Source organism: Trichosurus vulpecula, chromosome 1 (genome assembly GCF_011100635.1).
Source record: "Trichosurus vulpecula isolate mTriVul1 chromosome 1, mTriVul1.pri, whole genome shotgun sequence".
NCBI lineage: Eukaryota > Metazoa > Chordata > Mammalia > Diprotodontia > Phalangeridae > Trichosurus > Trichosurus vulpecula.
The window spans coordinates 286,167,153-286,193,174 of record NC_050573.1 but is presented as its reverse complement, the minus strand read 5'-3'; the positions used below and the strand labels follow the sequence as shown (position 1 = coordinate 286,193,174).

General features: G+C 38.3%; 2 protein-coding genes across 2 annotated transcripts in view; both read left to right on the top strand.

The window, feature by feature from the left end:
- The window catches only part of SLCO5A1 (solute carrier organic anion transporter family member 5A1), a 184,791-nt gene that overhangs the window by 83,375 nt on the left and 75,394 nt on the right, over positions 1-26,022 (top strand). The window contains exon 4 of the mRNA XM_036758213.1: positions 19,931-20,095. Coding sequence (XP_036614108.1) covers positions 19,931-20,095 — 165 coding nt within the window. The remainder of the gene's footprint in view (positions 1-19,930; positions 20,096-26,022) is intronic.
- Positions 2,040-8,524, top strand: LOC118856188 (ubiquitin-conjugating enzyme E2 N-like). The gene is made up of 2 exons (XM_036766328.1): positions 2,040-2,464; positions 8,482-8,524. Exons 1-2 carry the CDS (start codon positions 2,040-2,042, stop codon positions 8,522-8,524), a joined length of 468 nt encoding a protein of 155 aa, XP_036622223.1.

Below are 26,022 nucleotides of genomic sequence, written 5' to 3'. Positions count from 1 at the left end.
GTTCTGCTCACTTCACTCTGCATCAATTCATATAGGTCTTCTGAGGTTTTTCTGAAACCATTCTGTTCATCATTTTTTATAGCACAATAGTATTCAATCACAATCATATACCACAACTTGTTTAGCCATTCCCCAATTGATGGGCATCCCCTGATTTCCAATTCTTTGTCACCACAAAAAGAGCTGCTATAGAGATTTTCATACATGTTGGTCTTTGCTTTTCCTTTGATATTTTTTGGGATAGAGACCTAATAGTGGTATTGCTGGGGCAAAGGTAGGTACAGTTTAATAGTCCTTTGAGCATAGTTCCAAATTGTTCTCCAGAATGGCTGGATCAGTTCACAATGCCACCAAAACAGTGCATTCATGTTGCTCTTTTTCCACATCTTCCCAACATTTATTGCTTTTTTTTATCTGTCAGGTTAGCCAATCTGATAGTTGTGAGGTGGTACTTCAGGGTTGTTTTAATTTGCATTCCTTTAATCAATAAGGATCTAGAACATTAAAAATATAACTATAGATAGGTTTGATTTCTCCTGAAAACTGCCTGTTCATATCCTTTAATCATTTATCAATTGGAGTATGATTCTTATTTTTATAAATTTGACTCAGTTTCCTATATATTTTCAGGATTAAGGCTTTTTATTAGAGACACTATAAAAATTTTTGATGCAACTTCATTTTCTATTGTATTTTTTGGCAAAATGTAGTTTCCTTGATTATGTCTTTTAATTAGGGCTATTTTTGCTTTTGCTGTATCCAAGATTATGATTGCTACACCTGACCTTTTTTTTAACCTCCACTGAAGCATAATAGATTCTTCTGCAGCTTCTTATCTTAACTGTGTGTTTTTTTCTTTCTGTTTCAAGTATATTTCTTTGTAACCAAATATTATCAAATTCTAGTTTCTAATCCATTCTGCCATCTGCTTCTATTTTATGGATGACTTCATCCCATTCACATTCTATTCATCAAAACTATGCTTAATGATTGTGTACTTCCCTCCATCCTATTTTCTTCTGTTTATCCTTCTCTGTCTTTCTTTTTACTCTGTCCCCTCTGAGAAGTCCATTTTGCTTCTGACCACTGCCTTCCTTAATCTACCCCACCTTTTATCACTTTCACTCTTTCTCTTGTCCTTTTGCCCTCCTCCTTCCCGGTTGGGCAAGATAGATTTCTAGACCCAACTGAGCATGTACATGTATTCTCCCCTTTTTGAACCAATTCCAGTGAGAGTAAGGTTAAAGCATTGCCTGTCACTCCCCCATTTCCCCTCCACTTAACAACTCTTCCTCATGTACTTCTTTTATGTGAGATAGTTTTCTCCATTCTTCCTCTCCTTTCCCTCTTCTCACAGTGCATTCTTCCTTGTCACCCCTTCATTTTTTTGAGATCATCCCCACATAATCAACTCACACCTATGCTTACTGCATGCTCTCTGTCTATGCAAACTGCCCTAATAATGATAAAGCTCTTAGTAGTTACATGTATCATCATGTACACAGTTTAACCATATTAGGTCCCTTATGATTTCTCCTTCATGTTTACCTTTTCACGTTTCTCTTGAATCCTGTGTTTGAATGTCAGATTTTCTATTCAGCTCTGGTCTTTTCACCAGGGATGCTTGAACATCCTTTCATTAAATGTCCATTTTCCCCCAGAAGAATTATACTTGGTTTTGCTAGGTAGACTCCTCTTGGTTATAATCCTAGCTCCTTTGCCTTCTGGTATCATATTCCAAGTCTTCTCTTCCTTTGATAGGGAAACTGCTAAATCCTGGTTTCTTTCTGACTGTTTGCAGTATTTTCTCCTTGAACTGGGAGCTCTGGAATTTGGCTATAATAATTCCTAGGAGTTTTCATTTGGGGATCTCTTTCAGAAGATGATTGGTAGATTCTTTCAATTCTTATTTTACCCCCTTGGATCTGAGACTTCAAGGCAGTTTTCCTTGATAATTTCTTGAAATATGATGTCTGGGCTCTTTTTGAAATTATGGTTTTAGGGACTTGACCCCAAGGCTGAATTCTGGATCAGACAAGATGGCCAGGCTGCCCTGCAGGATTATTAAGGAAACCCAGTGTTTTCTGGCAGAACCAATTCCTGGGATAAAATCAGAACCAGATGAAAGCAGCGCATGTTATTTTCATGTGGTCGTTGCAGGCCCACAGGATTCCCCCTTTGAGGGAGGGGCTTTTAAACTTGAACTATTTCTTCCAGAAGAATACCCAATGGCAGCTCCTAAAGTACATTTTATGACCAAAATTTATCACCCTAATGTAAACAAGTTGGGAAGAATGTGTTTAGATATTTTGAAAGATAAATGGTCTCCAGCACAGATCTGTACAGTGCTGCTCTCAATCCAAGCTTTGTTAAGTGCTCCCAATCCAGATGATCCATTAGCAAATGATGCAGCCAAACAATGGAAGACCAATGAAGCCCAAGCCATAGAAACAACCAGAGCATGCCATGAATAATATTTAAATTCAATTTCAACATCAAGTGTGCATCACTTCTCCTGTTCTGCGAAGACCTCTTCCTTTTTTGTTTGCATTTAATGGACACAGTCTTAGAAACATTACAGAATAAAAACCCAGACCATCTTCAGTCCTTTGGTGATTAAATGCACATTAGCAAATCTCTGTCTTGTCCTGATTCACTGTTGTAATGCATGAGCAGAGGCTAGAAGTATCGTCTGGATTGTGGTGAAATTGTTTAAAAGCAGTGGCCCAGCTCTGCTTTTATTCATTTCTCTCATCATGGTTTAAGTATCAGCACTGTGAATGAAAGTAGTTGTCAGTTAGCTGCAGGGGTATGTCTTTTTTCTTCTTCCAGTTTTGTGGGCTCCTTTTCCCTTTTTATGGTGATGCTAATTGCATTGGTTAAAGCAGCTAACCAGTTGTACTTTAGAATATGCCCTCTAGCCAAGTCTAACTCCTTAGATGCTGTAGATGGAAAAGCTTGGTTGTTTGAACAAAAATGGGAACATTGAACCTCACAGCCCTCACTAATATCGTGGTTCTGCTGTCAAGTGTAGAAATCTCCCTTCAAGAAAAGCTTGTGACCATTTTGTATGGCTTGTCTGGAAACTTCTGTAAATCTTATGTTTTAGTAAAATATTTTTTGTTATTCTAAAAACAATAAATTAGGGATTTAGGTAGTCCAAGAATTCATAAACTATCCTCAAATTATTTTCTAGTTGTTTTTTTCTGAGGAAATATTTCACATTTGCTTATATTTTTTAAGCCATTAATTTTGTTTTATTGTTTCTTAATGTCTTACAGAGTCATTAGTGTTTACTTGCCCAATTCTAATTTTTGTGGAATTATTTTCTTCAGTAAATTTTTGTGCCTCTTTTACTGTTTAGCCAATTCCAGTTTTTAAGGTGTATTTTCTTGTTAATTCTCTTTTCATGCTATTCTTGTATCACTCACATGTCGTTCCCCAGTTCTTCCTCTACCATTCTTAGCACTTTCTTTAACTCTTCCAGGAATTCTTGTTGTGCTTGTATCTAATTTATGTTTTTCCCCTCTTTGAAGCTTTGTAGTTGTTTTCATGTTGTTGTCTTCTTCTGAGTTTATATCTTGATCTTCCTTGTTACCATAGTAGTTTTTATCGCCAGGTTCTTTATTGTTGTTTACTCATTTTTCTAGCCTATTTCTTGACTTTGAACTTTATGCTAACGTTGTACTCTGCTCACCTTGTGGTGGGGAGGCACTGTTCTAAGCTTCAGGCTTTTTTATGCTGCTTTTTCAGAGCTAGTTCTGGGATTCTGCAAGTTTTTGGTGCTTCCAAGATGGTATGATCTGGGGACAGTCGTGGTCACTGCTTTTCTGGTTTGTGCTCTGATGGTCTTTACCCAGGAAGCGTCCCTGCTCTGCTGTAGCTGCAAGCACTGCTCTGCTGTAGCTGCAAACACTAGCGCATCTCTCTGCCCTGGAACTGTGACTAGGGCCCCACTTCCTTATAGCTAACCATAAGCTTTCCTCTCCTTCCTGGAAATGCAGCCCAGAGCTGCACATAGGCAATTGAGTTGCCAAACAGCGTCTGGTTCTATGCCTATTGTTGGCTGAGGGTCCACTGTAATCTCTTTCTGATCAATTGTCCAATACCCTTACCATCTCTGGCCTAAGAGCTCCCATGACTGCTCCTACTGCTACAGCCACCTCCAAGGCCCACCAGTGTTGTTGCTAATGCATCATGTGCTTTGTGGGCTGGTGTAGTAGCAATTTTGATTTGAAGATCTTTCCCACCCATTAATAGGCCATGTGACCTGCTTATGTCACAGGAAGCCTAAGGTACATGGTAGGAGGAGCTTCCTGAGAGGAAAAGGGAGTTATGTCACAGAAAATGCTGAGAGAGAGAAAGATGTTATGGCTGCTGGTGGCTGCTAATGGCTGCCCTCATGATTGTTATTGCTGAATAGGCTGACTTAGCTGTACTGCGAGTTTGTTTTGGGGAAGACCCCAGCAGGGGGTCAGAGAGATTTTGGGATGGCAAGTTTCCTGGCTATGATAATGGTGTTTTAAGTTCCTTGCTGTTATGATAAAGTGGGCTGACTGGCTGTGGGAGCTGAACATTTGGTTATGGGATATGCTTTTCTGGTGTCTGAATAAATATTATACTTCTTTTACCTTCTTTATGGAGAGTCTCTCATACATTGTGATACAGAACTACATAGATGTATATGCACAATTATTGTATATGTTGTGTTTATTGCCTTACTATTTCAGCTGGGGGCCAGCCCAGTGTTGTAGACCTCTCATACTGACCTCCCAAGTTGTCTTTGGCTGGAAAAATGTTTCATCCTGACCTTTTGTTAGTTGTGCTTCTCCAGAATTCAATTTAACACATTATTTTAAAGTTGTTCAGAAGATAATTTTGGGAGAGTTTGGCTGTGTTGCTGCCTCTCTTCTGCCGTCTTGGCTCTGCCCTCCACAGGGAATTTCTTCATTGCTCTTTTTATCACCCACACTTTCGACTTTTTGGAGAATGTGGTGTCTTGTGATTGATGTCATAAAAGTTTTTTCCCCCAGGGGCAGATTGAGATTGTTGTACAGTTTCCCAAATGTAATCTAACTTGTTTTCTTCCTTCTATTTAATTTTGAGCCTGTGTTTTGTCTAAGATATGTACTAATATACTGACCTAATGAGACGTCTATCCAACTGAATGCCATAGTCTGGGCAATAAACAGCTTTCATCTATTTAGTTTTTTTCATTGTGGATTGTTAGGCTGAACCTTTTTGTAATGGTATTAAAGGCTATGGATCTCATTGCTTTGGAATATCTTACATTGGGCCCTCTAGTATTTTGGTAGGTTAATGTAATCATCACAATATAATTTGCAAACACAAACATCTGGAGAATCTCACAATCTTTACAGAATCTTTCTTCTATTTCTACTCTATGCAAGACATCTTTTTTTATATTTGCACACACTTTTGGTGAGTATCTCCCTGTTTTATATCTCAGTAGACAATGATAATCAGAGGATCATTGAATAGTTTTCTCTTTGGTTGCATCTATCCAGGAATCTTCTATGGTCTTAAATCCAATTCACTTGCAAGTCAAGACACCACCTTTCGGATGTCATTGGTCCTCTTTGAAAACAAAAGATAAATGACAATCTGTGAATAGTAGTAGCTGCCCCACTGGGGATGCAACTGACCAGTTCCAGTTGGGAAATGCTCCTTCCATCCTGCCTTCCTGTCTTCCTGCCTTCCTCTCTCTCTGTCCGCATAGGGAATCATGTGGGTGCCCTGCCCAAAGGAATATAAATTTTGATCACTGAAGCCTCACAACATATCTTGGTGTTTATAGGCTAGATTCCTTTTTTTCTCTTCTCTACTTATTTGTTCTACCATTAAGAAAAAAACTCGGACAATTAAGTCTTTTGTCCCATGTACTTTCATTTGTGATTTCTTGAAATACAGCATTGGAAAACCTCACTGGGATTCAAATCAAGCTGCTTGACAATGCCTTAAACCCAAGTCACTCTGGCTCTCACTTATTGGCCAACAATAGGGCCCAGCCCAATCCTCATTTGGTCATTGTTTGGTCTTTGATGGCTCAGAGTGAGTATAAATAGCAATTGTTTCTGTTTTGGCCAGAAACTCTGAGGGTCTTCCCCTCCCAAATGATTTTTTTTTTTTGCCTAGATAAAAGGGGCCATTTTTGCCTCATTTCTTACCTGGCCTTAATTGCTGAATGATCTTTGCCTCAGGAAAACTGAGACCTGGGAAAGACTTTAGCTCAAAAAGGCCAAGGTCTTCCACTGCATCAGGGTCATTTCTAGTCATCTTGAACTGTATCTTGCCACTGGACCCAGATGGCCCTGGAGGAGAGAGTGAGGTTGGTGACTTTGCATATCCCTGCCTCACTTAAATCCAATTCACTTACTGTAGTCACAATCTTGCTAGCAGCTGCTGTGGGGGTGTAAGATCCACCAACAACCAGCATCCAGAAAGGTGCCAACACAGGTCCTTTTGATCTGCTTTACTAAGGAAAGTAGCATTAAGGGCTTAACAATCTTATTTCAAAACCAACACACAAATATCATTCACTTAGTTCAGGGGAAAAAGCCAGCACCCTGAACTTCACAGCAAACACAAACACATTACAAAGGTCAACAGACAGACCTTGTCTGATTCAAATCATAACACATAGTTACCAGAGAAGAACCAACATCTGAGTTGTAAAGCTGGGGCGGGGGCGGGGAGCAGTTGCAGCTTACCCAGAGTCTCAACACTCCTTCCATGAGTGTGCCCCCCAAAAGTAAAAAGCCAAACTGTCCTCAATTATATCCTGTTCATAGCCCTGAGGGCTCTGACCTCACCCAGGCTGGGTGTGGGATAGTTCCCCATCCCCAGTATGGCATCATATACAAATGACTCCCAATTGTCTCTGTGCTGAGAAATAACCAAGACAAAAAGATTCCACTTTATCTGCCCCATTCAAACAAAGGCCAGAATCATTAAAGGCACTGAAGAGAAGAAAAGCAAAAAGTCCCACCTTAATTACTATTACACTTACAAGTCAAGACATCACCTTTCTGATGTCATTGGTCCTCTTTGTGAATGAAGGACAAACGACAACAACAACAATGGTCTGAAATATATCTTATATGATCATAATATATTTATGGGATATATCTTCTTGTAGGAGAATCTTTAAGATTTCATTTGGTTTTTACTGAATCACTCATTTTCTTTACTTACAGTAAACACATTGGGACATTGTAATATCTGCAATTTTGATTCTTTTGAGTTTTCATTTATTTTATGATTCACACACACTTGGTGGGAGAGTATCGGTGTTAAAAAAATGTAAGCCTATTGGGATTCTTGAAAGTAATGTGCCATTTCCCAAATTCTCAAACATTTTTCAGTCAGTTATGTAACTCCTAAAGATGCAGTCTACTGTAGAAAATCATTTGCAAAAGTTGATTCCTTCTCATATTCTAATTAAGGAAGAATATCCTATGCATTTATATTCTTCTCATCAAGATTTTACACAGGTGAAAAGAAAAATGCAAGTCAGTTGCTGATTGCCTCTAAATCTCTTTTATTTTTTTAAGCAACTTTAGAATTTTTTTTAAAGCACATAGACTCCTTCCTTGCTTTGGAATATCTTACATTGGGCCCTTAATGCTTTCCTCTATTCTATTTCCTCTGGCATTGGTTTCCTCAGTGTGCACTTGCTTTAGCCCAGCTTCTATTCCCAATTTCATCTTTTTGAGTATCATTTCTATTTCCATTTATAGTCCTTCGAGTCTTGAAAGGTTAGAGCTCAAATGTGGAGTTTCCACTATCATCAATAATGAGAATAGACATCCATAGAAGCACTGAGAAATTAATTTCATTTTCCATCTGTTTGTTGTCCTCCCTCATGTTTCACCTGTGAATACTTTTAATATGACCAGCCTTAGCTGCATTTCATATCAGGCTTTATTCATACTTATTTCCCAGTTTTGGACTCTTTATTGTAGTATTTTTTAAGAAATGATGATATGACTAATGTGGAAATATGTTTAATATGATTATCCATGTATAGCCTATATCAGATTGCATGCCATCTTGGGGAGGGGGGGAAATCTAGAACTCAAAATCCTATAAAAGTGAATGTTGGAAACTAAAAAATAAGTAAATTAATTAATAAAAAAACTAGAATAAAAAAAAGTGATGATAGTCAGAATGACTGTCTTTACTATCCTTCCTTCTTTTATTCAAACAGTTTTTTTTGAATGGGTCAAGTTGGAGTTGTTGGAGATGCATAATAGTTTTCATTGTCACATTCTCATTGGATTTGGATTTTGACCTTTGATTGTAAAAGGCAACCAATTCTAAAATGAACCTCCACATTAGAAATCAGTTATTTCCTGTCTATTTAGAGTCAGTTTAATTTTATCGTTGTTGTTGTTGTTGTGTTCTTTGGGACTCACCACTTCTAGCACATTTTAACTTTCTTCTTTTAGAATTCATTATGTCCAAGATACATCTGCTAGGTAATGTAATTTTGGCTTTTTAAATTTCTTAATCCTAATTTTTTTCTCTCCTTATGGCCATCTTGTCATTAACGTCATTGAGTATCAAGGGATATTCAAACTTGTTTCAAGAATCTTGGTCAGTTCTTTGTAGAAGTTCTTTATGGTACAATAACACTGTAATACCTACATAGGTAATAGTTTGTTAGCCATTATTGGACATGTGTTTTGTTTCTAGGTTTTGTTGTCTCAAATAATGCTGCCAGGAATATTTTTGGACATGTGAGTCTTTTCTTTCTGTTAATAACCTCTTTGGGGTATAACAGTAATTGCAGTAGTAGAATTTGGTGACCAAAAATATGAACAATTCAGTAACTTTTATCGCAAAATTTCAAACTGTTTTCTTGAATGGTTGAACTAATTTACAGCTTCCTCAGCAGAGAATGTGTGTCTATATTTTTATAATCCTTCCTACAGTGAGTTTTCCCATGCTAACTTTAAAAATAAAACAATTTGACATAGATATATATATATAGTTGACATACATATTATATATATATATATATACATACATACATACGTTTGTATGTATATGGTACTGAATGTGCTATCTTAAAAAAGAGATCACAATTATCTTATCTAATATAGTTTAAATTCTATTCAGAGTTATTGATAAATATCAATGAATAAAAAATCAACTGCTGTTGAGTTTCATATTTACCTTTGAAAGCTGCAATGACTTTTTGGCCACTAGAGCTGACAAAGAGAGTGAGACACTTGTGATCAATTGATATGATCAATTTCTCTAGCTACACCTTGTAAATTATGCAACACATAAGCTGTTTTAAATGTGGTGGAAAAGAGAGGTGTGATTCTGAGTGTTCTTGTTTCAGCTACATGTAAGAAGGTTAAACCTTTCATAAAATGTTGATTGCTTTAATATCTTATGAACTAAAAGTACCACTTAAAACATTAAGGATGCCTGATCAATTTTCTGAGAGCTGAGCTCATATCTTTGCAGCCATTATATCTTGACAGTACAGTACCTAAAAATTCTCTAAGTTATTGCTTTTGATGTCTAGAAAACTTTAGAAATTTTCCTGTTTTTATCTGTTTGTGATCTTTTATGTTTACTTATATTGATAATTTGAACAATACTTTATAGGCTCTTTTCTCTGTTAGACCATCTCCATTTTGAATGTAGTGTAGTTTAAAATCCATAGAATCCATTAGTGCAGGAATTTTGGAGGTTGTGGATAAATTGAGTTAGCTGCACTGAATCCAGGAGCCACATATAAGGTGGCCATCAGAGACCCTGTGAATATGTTTGAGTAAAGCGTTCAACCACCATCCTCTGTATCTTCATCAGAAAGTATTACATGTAGCATGTGCTTGACAGGAAGAATTACATATACCTTTCCTTTACACATTTGCAACTTAAACAGCCTCACTGATGTAGAAAATATATCTTGTGAAGTAAGGAGGCACAGAGTGAATATTAACAGAGTCTACAAAATATGACTTGAATGAACACATAGAGGATGCTTCCCTTATGTTCTAAGTGTGGAAAGAACATTCAAGTTTGTATCCATATTTGTACAAATAAACAAGCTGGCTTTGCATCCAGGGATTGTGAAGGATCCATTTCATAACTGAGAATGTTCTGTTCACTGAAATGTGTGGGTGAATGGGTTAAGATTCTTTTGGGAAAAAAGGTGAATCTGTCCTTGTGGTGATTGTGGGACTAAAAATTGTCAATATGATTGTTGTCATTAGCATTTCACAAATTGAGAGGCAGTATGACCTTGTAAAGGACTGACCTTGGAGCCAGGAAGACCAGGGTTCTAGTCCTGTCTCTGACACATGCTAGCTGTGGGCAAATCACTTAATTTCTCAATGCAATTCTCTAATATTATGTAAATTGCAGAGAAGGTGCTGGCCTGCACTGGTAAATAAGTTCTCCACACTAATGAGATAACTGGTCCAGTCTCAATTCCTAAGATGTTATTATTAATAATAGTAATGATCTATAGAAAAACAGGGCATGCAATGTTGTCTGTATGCGTAGGAGGGTGAGTGAAGAGAAGGTTGGGAGCAGTGGTGGTATGGAGCTTATAATCAGTGATTCTACATAATTGTCATCTTCCAAGGAGAGGTGGATGGGGTCGTTAAGTGTTGGTGACCATTGGGTGGTCTTTTATAAGAATTTTCTTTTGTTTGTCTATAAAACACATATGGAACTAGACAAAGAGAGCTAAATTTGGTAAAAGGCAAAGAGATTAAATATTGACATGTTCAAGGAAATCCACATCTACACACCTATAAGGCTTTCTAGACTTAGACTATAGAATAAGTGATGCATATACCTAGGTAGCTAGGTGGCACAGTGGATGGAATACTGAATCTGAAGTCAGGATGTCCTGCATTCAAATCCAGAGTTAGCCATTTGCCAGCTTTGTGTCCCTGGACAAGTAACTCAACTACTCTCAGCCTCAGTATCCTCATCTGCAAAATGGGGATAATAATAACACCTACTTCACAGGATTGTTGTGAGGATCCACTGAGATAATATTTGTAAGGTGCTTTGCATACCTTTTAAAAAAATTTTTAATTTATTTAATATATTTATTTTTCAGCATTGATTTTCACAAAAATTTGAATTACAATTTTTTTCCCCGTTTCTACCCTCCCCCCACTCCAAGATGGCATATATTCTGGTTGCCCTGTTCCCCAGCCAGCCCTCCCATCTGTCACCCCACTCCCCTCCCATCCCCCTTTCCCTTCCTCTCTTGTAGGGCAAGATAAATTTCTATGCCCCATTGCCTGTGTATCTTATTTCCTAGTTGCATGAAAAAACTTTTTTTTGTTGTTGTTGTTTATGAATGTCTGTTTTTAAAACTCTGAGTTCCAAATTCTCTCCCCTCTTCTCTCCCCACCCACCCTCCCTAAGAAGGCAAGCAATTCAACATAGGCCACATGCGTATCATTATGTAAAACTCTTCCACAATACTCAGGTTGTGAAAGATTAACTGTGTTTTGCTCCTTCCTAACCTATCCCCCTTTATTGAATTTTCTCCCTTGACCCTGTCCCTTTTCAAAATGTTTGTTTTTTATTACCTCCTCCCCCCATCTGCCCTCCCTTCTATCATCCCCCCCTTTTTTATCTTCTTCCACCTTCTTTCCTGTGGGGTGAGATACTCAATTGAATGTGTATGGTATTCCCTACTCAGGTCAAATCCAATGAGAGCAAGATTTACTCTTTCCCCCTCACCTGCCCCCTCTTCCCTTCCTACAGAACTGCTTTTTCTTGCCACTTTTATGCGAGATAAATTACCCCGTTCTATCTCTCCCTTTCTCCCTCTCTCAATATATTCCTCTCTGATCCCTTAAATTGATTTTATTTTTTTAGATATCATCCCTTCATATTCAACTCACCCTGTGCCCTTTGTGTGTGTGTGTGTTTATATATATATATATATATATACACCTACATAGACACACACATATGTATATATATATGTATACATATATATATGCATATTCCTTTCAGCTACTATGATATTGAGGTCTCGTGAATCATATATATCATCTTTCTATGTAGGAATGTAAACAAAACGGTTCAACTTTAGTAAGTCCCTTATGATTTCTCTTTCTTGTTTACCTTTTCATGCTTTTCTTGATTCTTGTGTTTGAAAGTCAAATGTTCTATTCAGCTCTGGTCTTTTCACTGAGAAAGCTTGAAAGTTCTCTATTTTATTGAAAATCCATATTTTGCCTTGGAGCATGATACTCAGTTTTGATGGGTAGGTGATTCTTGGTTTTAATCCTAGCTCCATTGACCTCCAGAATATCATATTCCAAGCCCTTCGGTCCCTTAATGTGGAAGCTGCCAGATCCTGTGTTATCCTGATTGTTTTTCCACAATATTCAATTTTTTCCTTTCTGGCTGCTTGCAGTATTTTCTCCTTGACCTGGGAGCTCTGGAATTTGGCAACAATGTTCCTAGGAGTTTTCTTTTTGGGATCTATTTGAGGAGGCAATCTGTGGATTCTTTCAATGTCTATTTTTCCCTCTGGCTCTAGAATATCAGGGCAATTCTCCTTGATAATTTCTTGAAAGATGATATCTAGGCTCTTTTTTGATCATGGCTTTCAGGTAGTCCAATAATTTTTAAATTATCTCACCTGGATCTATTTTCTAGGTCAGTGGTTTTTCCAATGAGATATTTGACATTGTCTTCCATTTTTTCATTCCTTTGGTTCTGTTTTATAATATCTTGATTTCTCATCAAGTCACTAGCTTCCACCTGCTCCAATCTCATTTTTAAGGTAGTATTTTCTTCAGTAGTCTTTTGGACCTCCTTTTCCATTTGGCTAATTCTGCCTTTCAAGGCATTCTTCTCCTCATTGGCTTTTTGGAGCTGTTTTGCCATTTGAGTTAGTCTATTTTTTAAAGTGTTGTTTTCTTCAATATTTATTTCATTTTTTTGGGTCTCCTTTAGCAAGTCATTGACTTGTTTTTCATGATTTTCTTGCATCATTCTCATTTCTCATCCCAATTTTTCCTCTACTTCTCTAACTTGCTTTTCCAACTCCTTTTTGAGCTCTTCCATGGCCTGAGACCAGTTCATGTTTTTCTTGGAGGCTTTTGGTGTAGGCTCTTGGACTTTGTTGACTTCTTCAGGGCATATGTTTTGGTCTTCTTTGTCATCAAAGAAGGATTCCAAAGTCTGAGACTGAATCTGGGTGCATTTTCGCTGCCTGGCTATGTTCCCAGCCAACTTACTTGACCCTTGAATTTTTTGTTGGGGTATGACTGCTTGTAGAGCAAAGAATACTTTGTTCCAAGCTTGAGGGGATGTGCCATTGATTTCAGAACTATTTCTGTACTGCCTGCTCTGCCACACCAGCACTCCTCCTTCCTCAAGAACGACCAACCCAGACCTGATGCAAATCTTCAGCAGGTTCTGCACTCCTGCTCTGATCTGCCACTTAATTCCTCCCACCAGGTGGGCCTGGGGCCAGAAGTAACTGCAGCTGTAGTTCTGGAGCTGCACCTCCCCTGCTGCCCCTGCAGCTTTTCCCACTAACCTTCTCTGTTGTCTTTGGTGTTTGTGGGTTGAGAAGCCAGGTAACTGCCACAGCTCACTGATTCAGGGTGCTAGGGCCTGTCCTGCCCAGCTCCTGGTCTGGTTGGTCCTGCTGCCTCCCACGCTGAGCTCTGCTCCCCTCCACTCCGTACGCGATAGACCTCATCCAGCGACCATCCAGGCTGTCCTGGGCTGGATCCCTGCTTCCCTCTGCTATTTTGTGGGTTCTGCAGTTCTAGAATTTGTTCAGGGCAATTTTTTATAGGTTTTTGGAGGGACGTGGTGGGGAGCTCACACAAGTCCCTGCTTTCCAGCCGCCATCTTGGCTCCAGTGCTTTGCATACCTTAAAGTGTTATGTACTATTATTAGCATTATTATTATTATAAACACAGTTAGGATGTGCTTGCTTTCCCCATCTCTTTAAAGTATCAGAAGATTTTAAAGTTTAAAAATTGTTTAACCTTAAGAATCAGGTATGAGATAAATAAATAAATAAATGGATAAACCAACCAACCAACAAACAAACATTAAAATAGGAAGCCCAAGAACTTCTCTTACGCCATGTCAAATTCTGTCTTCATTCAGCTACAGTTTAGAAACAGGTATAATGCCATGTGACCAGTTTCATGTACTAAATATTTATGGTCTGTTATGAAATTATTGTATTATTAAAATAGTGTTTCCTTTTAACCCCAAATTGTTCTTAGGAATGGTTAGTTAGCAAAAGTCTAGATTTTTGTCACTTTGAAGCTACTGTTGCAGAGCAAATATGCTACCTTAAATTTTTTATAGCATTTGTTTTTACAACACCTTCATTTTAAAATACATCCCACCCTCTCCCCTCCCCAGAGAGCTTCCTTTCCAAAAAGAATAAAAAAGGAAGGAACAAAAGCAGCTCAGCAAAATTAACCAACAAAAATCAGCTGAATCTGACAATATATGCAATGTTCTACACTATAACCCCTTGAAAAGAAGAGAAGGAGGTACATTTTTTTTCCTCTCTTCTTTGTGGCCTGATTATGTTAATTTTTGCTGCTGTTGCTTCTGCTGTGACCTCCTCTTTCTTCTCATTTTCCCCTCTCCTCTTTTTCTCATTCTTTCTTTTTCCACTTCTCTCTTCCCCCAACTAGCAGGCTTGGTATGATTTAATAAGCTTAAATAATTATACAATGGCAGAAAACATCAGTACTTCAATAGATCCCTCATTTCCTTAGAGGGGAAATTGCCTCTACCAAAACCAATCATAACTGCACTGTGCCATACTATAGTGATATTTTATCTGAGTTTCTGTAACTAAAAAAATTTATTTTCCTGGTGGCCAATATTCTGGTGATGTCTCTTTCTACTTAGTTGGCCTGGTCCTTGGTCAGATGTATAGCCCAATGCTGGATTCATGTTCAGGGCCTTTCCAGCTTATCAGGACCTACCAGAGATTGAATTCCACTAGGATAGCCTTTAGAAACAAGGATCGCCTTCAAACCATCATGAATCATCAGAATAATAAGTTGATGAAAGCATGAAAGAATAAAGAGAGTTATTAGAAATTAGGAAAATATTTATGGCTAATAGAATTTCCATATAATCAAGAAAAAATGTGTGGGCAGAAAATGTGTATTCTATGTAGAGACACATATCTACAATTAATGCATGTTCCCATCTCTTGATTTGCTATTTCATTATTTTAAGTAGATAATAATAGAAGTAAGGTTATAAATAATGAAATTTCTCTCATTTCCCCACTAACAATCATCCATTCTTTTGTCAGATTTGCAGTTCCTAAAGCATAAATCTGTACTTCCCATCTCTCATCCTGTTGCTTGTCTTTAGTCTCATACTTGTTCCTTTGGTCTCCTTCTCCTTTTGCAGACTGCTTTTTTCCATCCATCAAAGCACTCTTCTCTGCTCATTCTACTGGCCCATTTCCAGTTTTATCTTCCCTGTGAAGCTTTTCCCCTCTGCTAGAAATGACTTTTCTGTCTTCTGATCTCTGATAAAACATTGTTCCTCTACTATGCATCCATTTCATTATATTTGTATTATAGTGTTTGTATACATGTCTTATCTTCCCTACCAGATTATAAATTTTTTGAGGGCAGGGGCCCTATTCTTTTCATCTTTCTATCTCTCAATACCCTGCACATGGTAGGGGCTTTAAAATATTTGTTGATTGAAGACTCTCCAAATCTCACTTCAAAGAAGAATCATCTTCTAGAAGGCTTAGGTAAGGCTTTTTCCTCTCTCTAAAACTTCTATTGATTACTATACAGATGCTTAAGATAATTCTCCTTAACTGGATACACTCAAGAATTTCCAACTAGGAAATAAAATAGAAGGCAAAAACAGAAAGCAAAAGCTAACCATAAGGAGCAAGCAGTGGGTTCCTATAATACCTGCTTGTGTGATGTGGTAGATATGCCTGAAATTAGAAAATGAGTACCTGAAAGGCCATGTCCTGTTACCATATATCCTATGTACAGTATCTTGTACATTGAGGACATTAGGGAAATATTAACAACTCTGACACAAGTATGGCTTTCTTTGGGATTGTTTCTTATTAAATGTCTGTTTGCAGCTACAGGAAACTTGTTTCTCACTATAGTAAACCTTGGCCACTCAGAGGTTCAACCAGACCACTTTGTAAAGGTAACTAGGGTGTGGTTTGTTTGTTTTTTTAAATCCTGAAGAGTTCCCTAGTTCCTTGGAGGAGTTCATTGCTAGAGCAAGAATTCCTACCTGTTTTTATGCCTTGGATACCTTTGGTAGTTTGGAATACAGACTCTTGTCTCAGAATCATGTTTTTAAGTGCATAAAATAAAATCCATAAGATGACCAAAGAAAGTAATTATATTGAAATATAGTTATCAAAATATGTCTATGTAAAACAAATTCTTGGACTCCTGGATAAGAACACCTATTAGAGCTTCCAAAGGTGACTGAAAAATGTCCTAGGAATAACTTGGGAGAATCTGGTTTGTTTTCAACACAACATATTCTTTTTGCTGTTGCCATGATCCTTTCCAGAGGAGGATTTATTCTGGGGTATTATATAGAACCATAACAAAATAGTCATCTTATTTTTTTCTAAGCACGTCAGGGCATATTTCAAGTGTATTTTTTTTTTGTAGCATAGTAGAGGCAACAAGGAGCAGCTAGATGGCACAGTGGATAGAGCACTGGCTTTGGAATCTGGAGGACCTGAGTTCAAATCTGTCCTCAGACCCTGGGCAAGTCACTTAACCATGTTTGCCTCAGTTTCCTCATCTGTAAAATGAGCTAGAGAAGCAAATGGCAAACCATTCCAGTATCTTTGCCAAGAAAACCCCAAATGGGGTCACAAAGAGTAGGACATGACTAATCGATGCCACCCCCCCAAAAAAAGAGACCATGAATTAGAAATGGGTTGGCACCAGCTGGGGAGATAAACATTAAGAAGAGAACACTGACAAATTGTAAGAGAGGAGATAGAAAGATTGTACCAAGTAGATAGATGACATAGTGGATGGGGTGTCAGGCCTAAAGTCAGAAAGACTCGTCTTCCCGAGTTCAAATCTGGCCTCACACACTAGCTGTGTGACTCTGGGCAAGTCACTTACCCCCATTTGCCCCAGTTCCTCATCTGTAAAATGAGTTGGAGAAGGAAATGGCAAACCACTCCAGTATCTTTGCCAAGAAAACCTCATACGGGGTCACAAAGAGGAGGACGTGACTGAAATGACTGAATAACGAAAGATATAGACTCAAAAAACAGCAGACTGGGGCCATTTAGTGGAGGGGAAAACAGCTCAGTGCAATTCAATGAGAGGAGCTTGGTGGAATAAAAAGAGGATTGATAGGGGGTCAGAGGACCTAGATTTGTATACTGGGACTACTAATAGTATTAGCACTGACTTGCATTTAGAGATAAAGCTGTAATGTTTGCAGAGAATTTTAAATATATGATTTCATTTGCCCCTCTTGAGGGCAATATCACTCCTATTTTATATGTGAAGAAATCGAGGCTCAGAGATTTGCCCAAGTCATATAACTAATTAGTATCAAAAGCAGTATTTGAATTCAGCTCTTCCTGACTCTACTATTCACTCAGTCATCATGCCTACCTATGTGATATTAGACAAATCATGTCTTTTCCCTGTGCCTCAGTTTCCCTTTCTGTGAAGTGAGAGGATTGGACCAGATGGTTTCTAAGGTTTCTTCCAGGTCCAAGTTCAGTTTGTTCTAATTCAAAACTTTACTACTTCAAAGGAAAACTTGAAGCTAAATGTAAATTTGTAGACATTAAAAATGACCTTTAGCCATTCTATTAGTGTTCTTTCCTGGACATGATTTGTAAAGGATTAAATGATCTTTTTTAGATACTGTTTAGATACTTGTTTAGATATTGTTTAGATACATTCAATGATCTTGTTTAGATACTACAGAAGTATCTGCAGTGATCGATAGCTACAATAAGTATTTTTTTTGTTTCCTCGAATTTTATTATATTGTTTTTGACACTATTCCTATTTTATCGTGCAGTAAAATTTGCCTTTGTGCAGTGAATTAGGTTTTAAGAATTTTCAGAAATCATGTACATTATTGCAAAACTGGATTTTAGCCCTTGAACTTAATATGAATAGCATTATATTTTGTGTTGTTTTGGTATGTTACTTCATCGTTGAGCTTTTGCTTCGTGTTCTAAGTGAGGCTAATATGCTTTATACCCCAATACAAAAAGCATATCTCTTTATAGTTCAAATACCCGTATTCCATAAATTTATACTTTAAAATATTTTTTTCTTTGAACTTGGCAAAAGAGGTTGAAATTTTAAGTAGCTATTAATCTTCTCCACTACCCCAAAAGTCTTAATTATAAACCAGATGGTCTCTTTATGGCCAAGAGAAAAGAGGAGGAATCATTTATCTTTTAGGCAACTTGGCCAGTTTTGACATGAGTAGAATTTCTTCTTAAACACTGTTTATTAATTTAGAAAGAAACTGACCAATTGTACCTATTGTCTGTATGGATATTTACATTGTAAATGTATTATCTTCTTTGAATTTTATAATAAAGCTTTTATTTTTATTGACTTCCTTTACTATACCCAATAATTTTAATATTAATTTTAAAATAATATGTAGAAGTGAAGGTCAGCATGATATAGTAGACAGAAGACCAGCACTGCAGCAGGTGGTCTGATGGCTGGGAAGACCAAGGATCCAGTCCAACCTCCCACAGACACGGGCCCTGTGACCTGTACAAGTCACAACCGCTCAGTACCTTAGTCACCTAATTATGTAAGACGCAAATTGCAGTGTAGTTGCTGATCTGAGTCAGAAAGGGAGTTTCTACACAAGGGAGTTCAAATTGTAAGTCTGGACTCCCCTAAAATATATGTCATCCTCCTGACTTTTTAATCCTGGTGTTCTGGGGAAGAAGTTTTAAATTATATACTTTCAAAGAGATTTATTTTTTTTATTAAGGACCTTGATTGCAGCTGTTGCATAAGACACCAAACCATCATTGAGATGATTGTATATATAAAAAATAATCCATCACAATGTCTTATCAGTGGAGGTATGAGAGACTTGAGAAAATCCATGGCTAGGAAAATAAAGACACAGGCATTATGCAGTTACCAGTGATCCAGATAGGTGAATAGACTATAGGGAGCCATCCACAAGCCCCGAACTCTTCCTCTCTTTCTCCAGTGGGGGAACCAATACCCCCTTAATTCAGAGCACTTCAGAGGTGATTGACTTAGAGTGATGCCTTCCCTTATGCAAACGCATAGTTGCTGATGCTCCAAGACCTTTCCTCAGGATACCACTGTTGAAGGAAGCTATATTCCCTAAGGAGGGGAAGCAAGAGAAGATGAAGGAAGGAGGTATGGTCTTGCTATCTGGAGTCAGGACTCAATGAATTTTCCAAATGATGGAATTATGTAGTTGGAGTAATAATACCATTAATATCCTACATTAGGCACATTGTCGGTTGATTAGCCTTTTGTGGGCTAGTCTGTGAACTAACCACCATTTATCACATTCTTTCTAAGGAAAAATATATTTTGAATTTAGAATAATTAACTTAGAAATACATTTTTGGAACATAACTTGTTTGTTCAGTGGGATCTTTTATGGTGCCTATGGATATATTTTTGAAACATTTTGTAACATTTTATTAGACTTCTTTATCCTATTTAAGAAAAAAATTCCATAAAGACATGCCTAAAAGAAACAGTTTCCAACAGGCATAATTTTTTCCCTATTTTTATAAAGACTCAGTTGTTATTGACAGTTCGTTTGGAAGACAATTCAAGTTGGATTTGATTTCCCATCCCTTCTTGATAACATTCATTTGTCATTTTTTTTGTCATTTTGTAGACCTACCAAGAGCAGCTGTCAGGATCTTAAGCAACATGACATTCCTTTTTGTGAGTTTGTCATACACAGCTGAGAGTGCCATTGTCACCGCCTTTATCACCTTCATTCCCAAGTTCATCGAATCACAGTTTGGCATCCCAGCTTCCAGTGCCAGCATCTACACTGGTAAGACATTGCCACTTGGGATACCTGAAAGCATTGTCACGTTTGGTCATCAGACAAGTGAGTTCAGAGGAAGTTAAGTCCAAATTTGAAGCAATAATCTTTATCAGCTTATCACCATTACACTAAGGAGGGAGAAAGTCTGGAAGCACCAGCTTTGTTTCAGAAAAAAAATTTGCTTCTATTATGATTTTAAATGATTTTTTTTCTGCTTGAATTGGAGAATTATCCATTCTTCTGTGTTTAAGGCTTTTGTTCTTTAAAAAAAAGAAGAGGGAGAGGTAGTGGAAGGGAGCAAAGGGTGCAGCTAGGTGGTCTTCTTGTTCCTGGAGTTAGGAATATTTGTGGTCTTACTTGCTAGCTGTGTGATCTTGGACAAGTCACTTAACTTCTGTTTGCCTCAGTTTCCTCATCTCTAGAATGGGAATAATCACAGCACTTGCCATACAGGGGTGTTTTAAGGATAAAATCAGATATTTGTAAAGTGCTTAGCCCAGGGCCTGGCACATAGTAGATCCTGTATAAATGTGAGCTATTATTATTTGTAGACAGCAGCTCTCAGTGTCCAAAAGACTTGGGTTCTAGTGCTGCCTCTGCCATATATTGGCTATGTGACCCAGAGCAACTTACTCAAACCTCTCAGTGTTCCAAGCAATTTTCTAAAATTATAAGTTGTAGATAATTTGCTTACCCACATTGTTGAGTTGTTTTAGTCATGTCCAACTCTTTGTCACCTCATTTGGGGGTTTCTTGGCAAAGAAAGGTTTGCCATTTCCTTTTTGAGCTCATTTTACAGATGAGGAAACTGAGACAAACAGGGTTAAGTGACTTGCCCAGGGTCACACAGCTAGTAAGTGTCTGAGGCGAGATTTGAACTCAGGAAGGTGAGTCTCCCTGACTCCAGGCCTAGCACTCTATCCACAATGGCGCCACCTAGCTGCCCACATTACTAAAAGAAATTTCTTATGGGGAGTTTCCTACCACAAATAAATCATAGATCCAGTCTAAATGAGGAGGAAAGGAGATGGAAATGAAATCTTATATAGACCTTTTATATAGGTTGGCATGAAACCTTAGTTTTCATGTTCAAAACAATGAATCAAAGTATTTGCTCTTTGTGATATTGGCTTTTTTCCTCATTTATTTATCATAGTATCATCGGATTAGTGTTGTCAGGGACTTCATCTAGGTCATAGAATCCCTCTCTTTATGTTGAAGAGGAGAAAACTGAACCATTTCTCGACATTAAATGACATGTCTAAAGCCATACAGTTAGTGTGTGAGGCCACATTTGAACTTGGGTCTTTCTGACTCCAGGCTCTATGGAGGTGAGGCACCCAGCTGCCACCTCTCTGATTATGTGACTTGTCTAAGGTCACACATGGGCAACAAGTAGCAGAAACAGGACTAGAACCCATTGCCTAGATGTCAAATCCAGGTCCCTTTCTGCTGAATCACTTTTACTCCCAGATCACTGTCCTTGATAAGATGAAAAAAGTTCCAACTGAATGATTAAAGTTAGCTAAAATGTGAAAAGACATGAACAGATTTCATTTTAGGCATTGTTTTAAGTCTCTGTTATCTATAAACGTACATGTTCTTTGGTTCCTAGAGATGTTTGATATCTAGGACAGTAGTATTTAATATTCAAGCTTCCCTCAGTAGTTTAGGCCTAGGAAAATGGTAGAATTAACTTTTTCAGACTTTGCAGGGGTGGGGAACTTGCAGCCTCAAGGCCACATCTAAGTCCTCAAGTGCAGCACTTGGACTGAATCCAAACTTTACCAAACAAATTGCACTTGAGGACCTAGAGGGCCACATGTGGCCTCGAGGCTGCAAGTTCATCACCCCTACTTTACGGTAATTTTTAGCAGTTCCTGAATCATCATAAATTACAATTTACCTTATTGGCCTGAAAGAGGAACACATCTCCCTAAGGGCCTCATTTATTACCAGGGACCTGGGCTTGTAAGTAGGGCTTTGGAATAATCACACTGTAGTGCATCACTACCCACATCTCTGTTTGACGTAGTAATGATGATGATGATGATGAGAAATAATGCATCTTTAAAGTTAGCAAGGTAGTATATAGATACACATATATTTATATATGTATATCTATTTATAAAATCTTATTTGATTCTTAAAATAGCCTGCTGTAAGGCAGCTAGGTGGGGCAGTGGATAGAGAGCTGAGCCTGGAGTCAGGAATCCAGCCTCAGACTTTTACTGGCCATGTGACCTTGGGCAAAACACTTATACTTCTGTTTGCCTCAGTTTCTCCAACTGTGAAATGGGGATAATAATAGCACCTACTTCAAATGGTTGTGGTGAGGGTCAAATGAGATAATAATTGTAAAGTTCCTGGCATGTAGTATGTGCTGTGTAAATGCTAGCTATTATTATTATTGTAATAAATTATAACATAATATATTATATATCTAATAATTATATATAAATATGTTATATATAATAAATAAATTATAATAAATAAAAATTAGCCTTGTGAAGTAGATGCTTCTGTTGTCCTCATTTTACAAATAAGGAAGCTATAACCAAAGGAGATTAAGTGAATTTTGCCTATGGTTACACAGCTAGAAAATGTCTAAGGGAAGATTCAAACTCAGATCTTCCTGACCCAGAAGTCCAGCTCTCTCTGTTCACTATACCTCCTAGCTGCCTAATTATCTAGCAGTTATTAGTCAAAAAATATTTTCTTGCTAATGATTGGCAGGAAGGGTAGCTGTTTTAAATCACCTGGATAATTACTTCCTCCTCTATTTTTATCTTGTTTATTTCTTATTATTTCTTGATTTAGATTTTAATGTTTTATTAATTCTTCTTAAATAGCACTTTTGCTTCCAGAAGAACATATAACAATGGAAAATAGATACTCAAAGCAAACACCAACCATGCCAGCATGTGTGTGCATTAGTTCCTACCCATAGTCTCACCACCCTTCTACCAAGAAGAGGGAAATATTGTTCATCCCCACCCCTCTGGAGTTAGTATTAGTTACTATATCATTGTGAACTGGCATGTCGTTTAGTACTATTTTAAGCTTACAGTGCTGTGGTGGTTGTTTCCACTTCATTTTGCAAGCTTGGTTATGACGGAAGGTGATAGGAAGCACTTTGTTAGATAATAGACTGGCGTGGTGTAGGTAACAGGTTCTGTCTGGGCTTCAGGGTATTCATTGGTTCTGGTTGTATCAATTGGGATTTCCCAGACAGATCTCTTGCCTGGCTGTCAGGGAGTCTGAGTGGCCTTTCTAAGCCCTTCTGTAATGCCATGTAGAACAGCTTCTCAAGCTGGGGATCTTGGGGAAGCAGTGGTTATCTTTTTCATAGAGTTATCCGGTTTTAGAGCTAGAAGGAGTATTTGAGATGATCCAGTTCAACTCCCATCTTTTGTTTTGAAGTCACTTTTTATTGACATCTTTTCTTTTTCGCATCACCCTTATTTCTGAATGGAGAGTAGTCATGTGGCACAGTAGATAGAGAGTCAGTCTCCCAGTCAGGAAGACCTTGGGTCAGGTCTTCCTTTTGACACATAGTAGTCAGGGGGAAGGGAAAAGGGATAAATATTTGTGTAGTACCTACTATGTGCCAGGCACTGTGCTAAGTGCTTTGTTTTAAACAAATACTGTCTCATTTGATCCTTACAACAACTCTGGGAGGCAGGTGCTATTATCATCCCCATTTTTAAGTTCAGGAAGTTGAGGCAAACAGAGGTTAAGTGACTTACTGAGAGTCACACACGTAATAAGTGTCTGAGATTAAATTTGAAATCATGTCTTTCTGATTCCAAAAGGCAGTTAGGTGGCACAGTGGATAGAGCCCCGGGCCTGGAGTCGAGAAGACCTGGGTTTAAATGTGGCCTCAGGCACTTATTGGCTGTGTGACCTTGGGCAAGTCACTTAACCCTGCTTGCCTCAGTTTCCTCATCTGTAAAATGAGCTGGAGAAGCAAATGGCAAACCACTCCAGTATCTTTGCCAAGAAAACCCCCTAAAGGGGGTTAGACATGACTGAAAACAACAAAACAACAGCAGCAGCAACTTCCTGACTCCAGGCCCAATGCTCCATTCACTGTGCCATTACTAAGTGCTCTAGCAAACTCTCTAACATTAAGTTTCACAGAAAAGTCCTCACTTGTATTAGTACAGGGAATTTTCTTAGAGATTTCCTATACCAATGAGAGTTATAAGACCAGTCCTTGTCCTAAATATAATAATAGCAGCAGCTTCCCAAAGTTATTTATGAGGATCAAATTATTCTATCCTCTCCTCCCCAGAAAGCCATCCCTTGTAACAAAAAATAAAGAGAAGAAAAAAAGCAGTTAGGTAAAACTAATGAACATATCAGCCAACTCTGATGGTAGGTGAAATATTTTCCACCTTAGACTCTCACCTTTAGGAAGAAGGAAGATGCTTGCCAGATTGTTTCTTTTCTAAGCATTGCCACCCGGGGCCTCCCATGCCCTCTGGTGCTTGTCCCTTTCCTCTCACAGTGATTCTGGGTTTGCTTCTCTCTGGCCCCAGGCTCACTGTGGAGCTGAGGCTGAATTTACATCATCCAGCTCTATGTCATCACAGCAGTCTGCAGAGACAGTGGTTGGAGAGAGACCTCAGTGTGGGGGAAAATAGAAATGAAAGTTTCTACTAGGTTGGGCTTTTTTGTTGGGCATAACTGTAATGGTGACATGTGATATGTAGTGACAGGAGGTCCGTGTAGTGAGATCTGGGATACAAGGGTCGAATGATATCTTGCCTGTTGAGTGCATGTATCTGGTTTGTCAGTGCCATGATTAGGAAAGCAACAATATGCCATTCTCCAGAAATAGCTGTCTGCCTTTAATTCTTGCCATGAGCTTTTCCATGGCTTCCCCTTCTTTGCATTCTTGGTATCTCCATTGCAATCTCAACCGTATATGATCTTCTCCTGGTACTAGGATGCTCTAATAAGACTGTATTTCCTTTTCCATCCCGTTTACAATTTCCTTCCACAACAAAGTACAAGTAGTAATCATCAGCGGTTATGTAGTGCAGTGGAAGGGGCACAGATCTGGAGCCAGAGGACATGAGTTCAAATCTCTATGCCATCACTTACTGCCTGTGTGACTTCAGATAAGTGTTTAGTCTCACTGAGCTGGCTTTCCTCCTCTGGCACATGCAGAAAGTGGTGCTAGGTGATCCATAAGGACCCTGACAGCTCTGTGTCATTGACCTAGTAATGGACTGATCTGTCTGCTTTGTATATAAAGTCAAGCTGGTTCTTTCTGTCTTAGAAAGGCTACAGTAACATGGTGGAATAAGTGCTGGAAGCGGATTGGGGGACCTGGGTTTGAATCCTGTTGACCTTTGGGCAAACCATTTACTGTGACCTCTCTGAACCGCAACTTCCTTATCTATAAAATGGAGATAATTAGATCTACAATATCTAGTTCACAGGGTTATATCAGGATTAAAAATAGTTATTGAGCGTAAAAGTACTTCTAAATTGTAAAGTATTATATAAATGTCATCTATTATTATTAGGTGGTACATTGGTGTTTCCACAATCCGGCTAGCAGCTTCTGTGGCGTGTAAGATCCACCCACAGCCAGCACCCAGAAAGCTGCCAACAGCACAGGTTCTTTTGATCTGCTTAACTAAGGAAAGCAAGGTGAAGGCGTTGACAAGCTTACTTTAATTCAGCATACAGATATCATTCACTTAGTTCAGGGGAAAAAGCCAGCACCCTGAACTTCAGAGCAAATTACAAACAAATTACAAACATCAGCAGACAGACCAAATAGTTACCAACATCTAGGTTCAGCCCGGGAGCTCAGAACAAGGGCTGGCCCAGAGTCACTCGCGCCACCACGGTTGTGGGTGAGAGCTCCAAAGAAGAAGGCCAACCCCTGGTTTTATATCTTTTCAGAGTCAAGG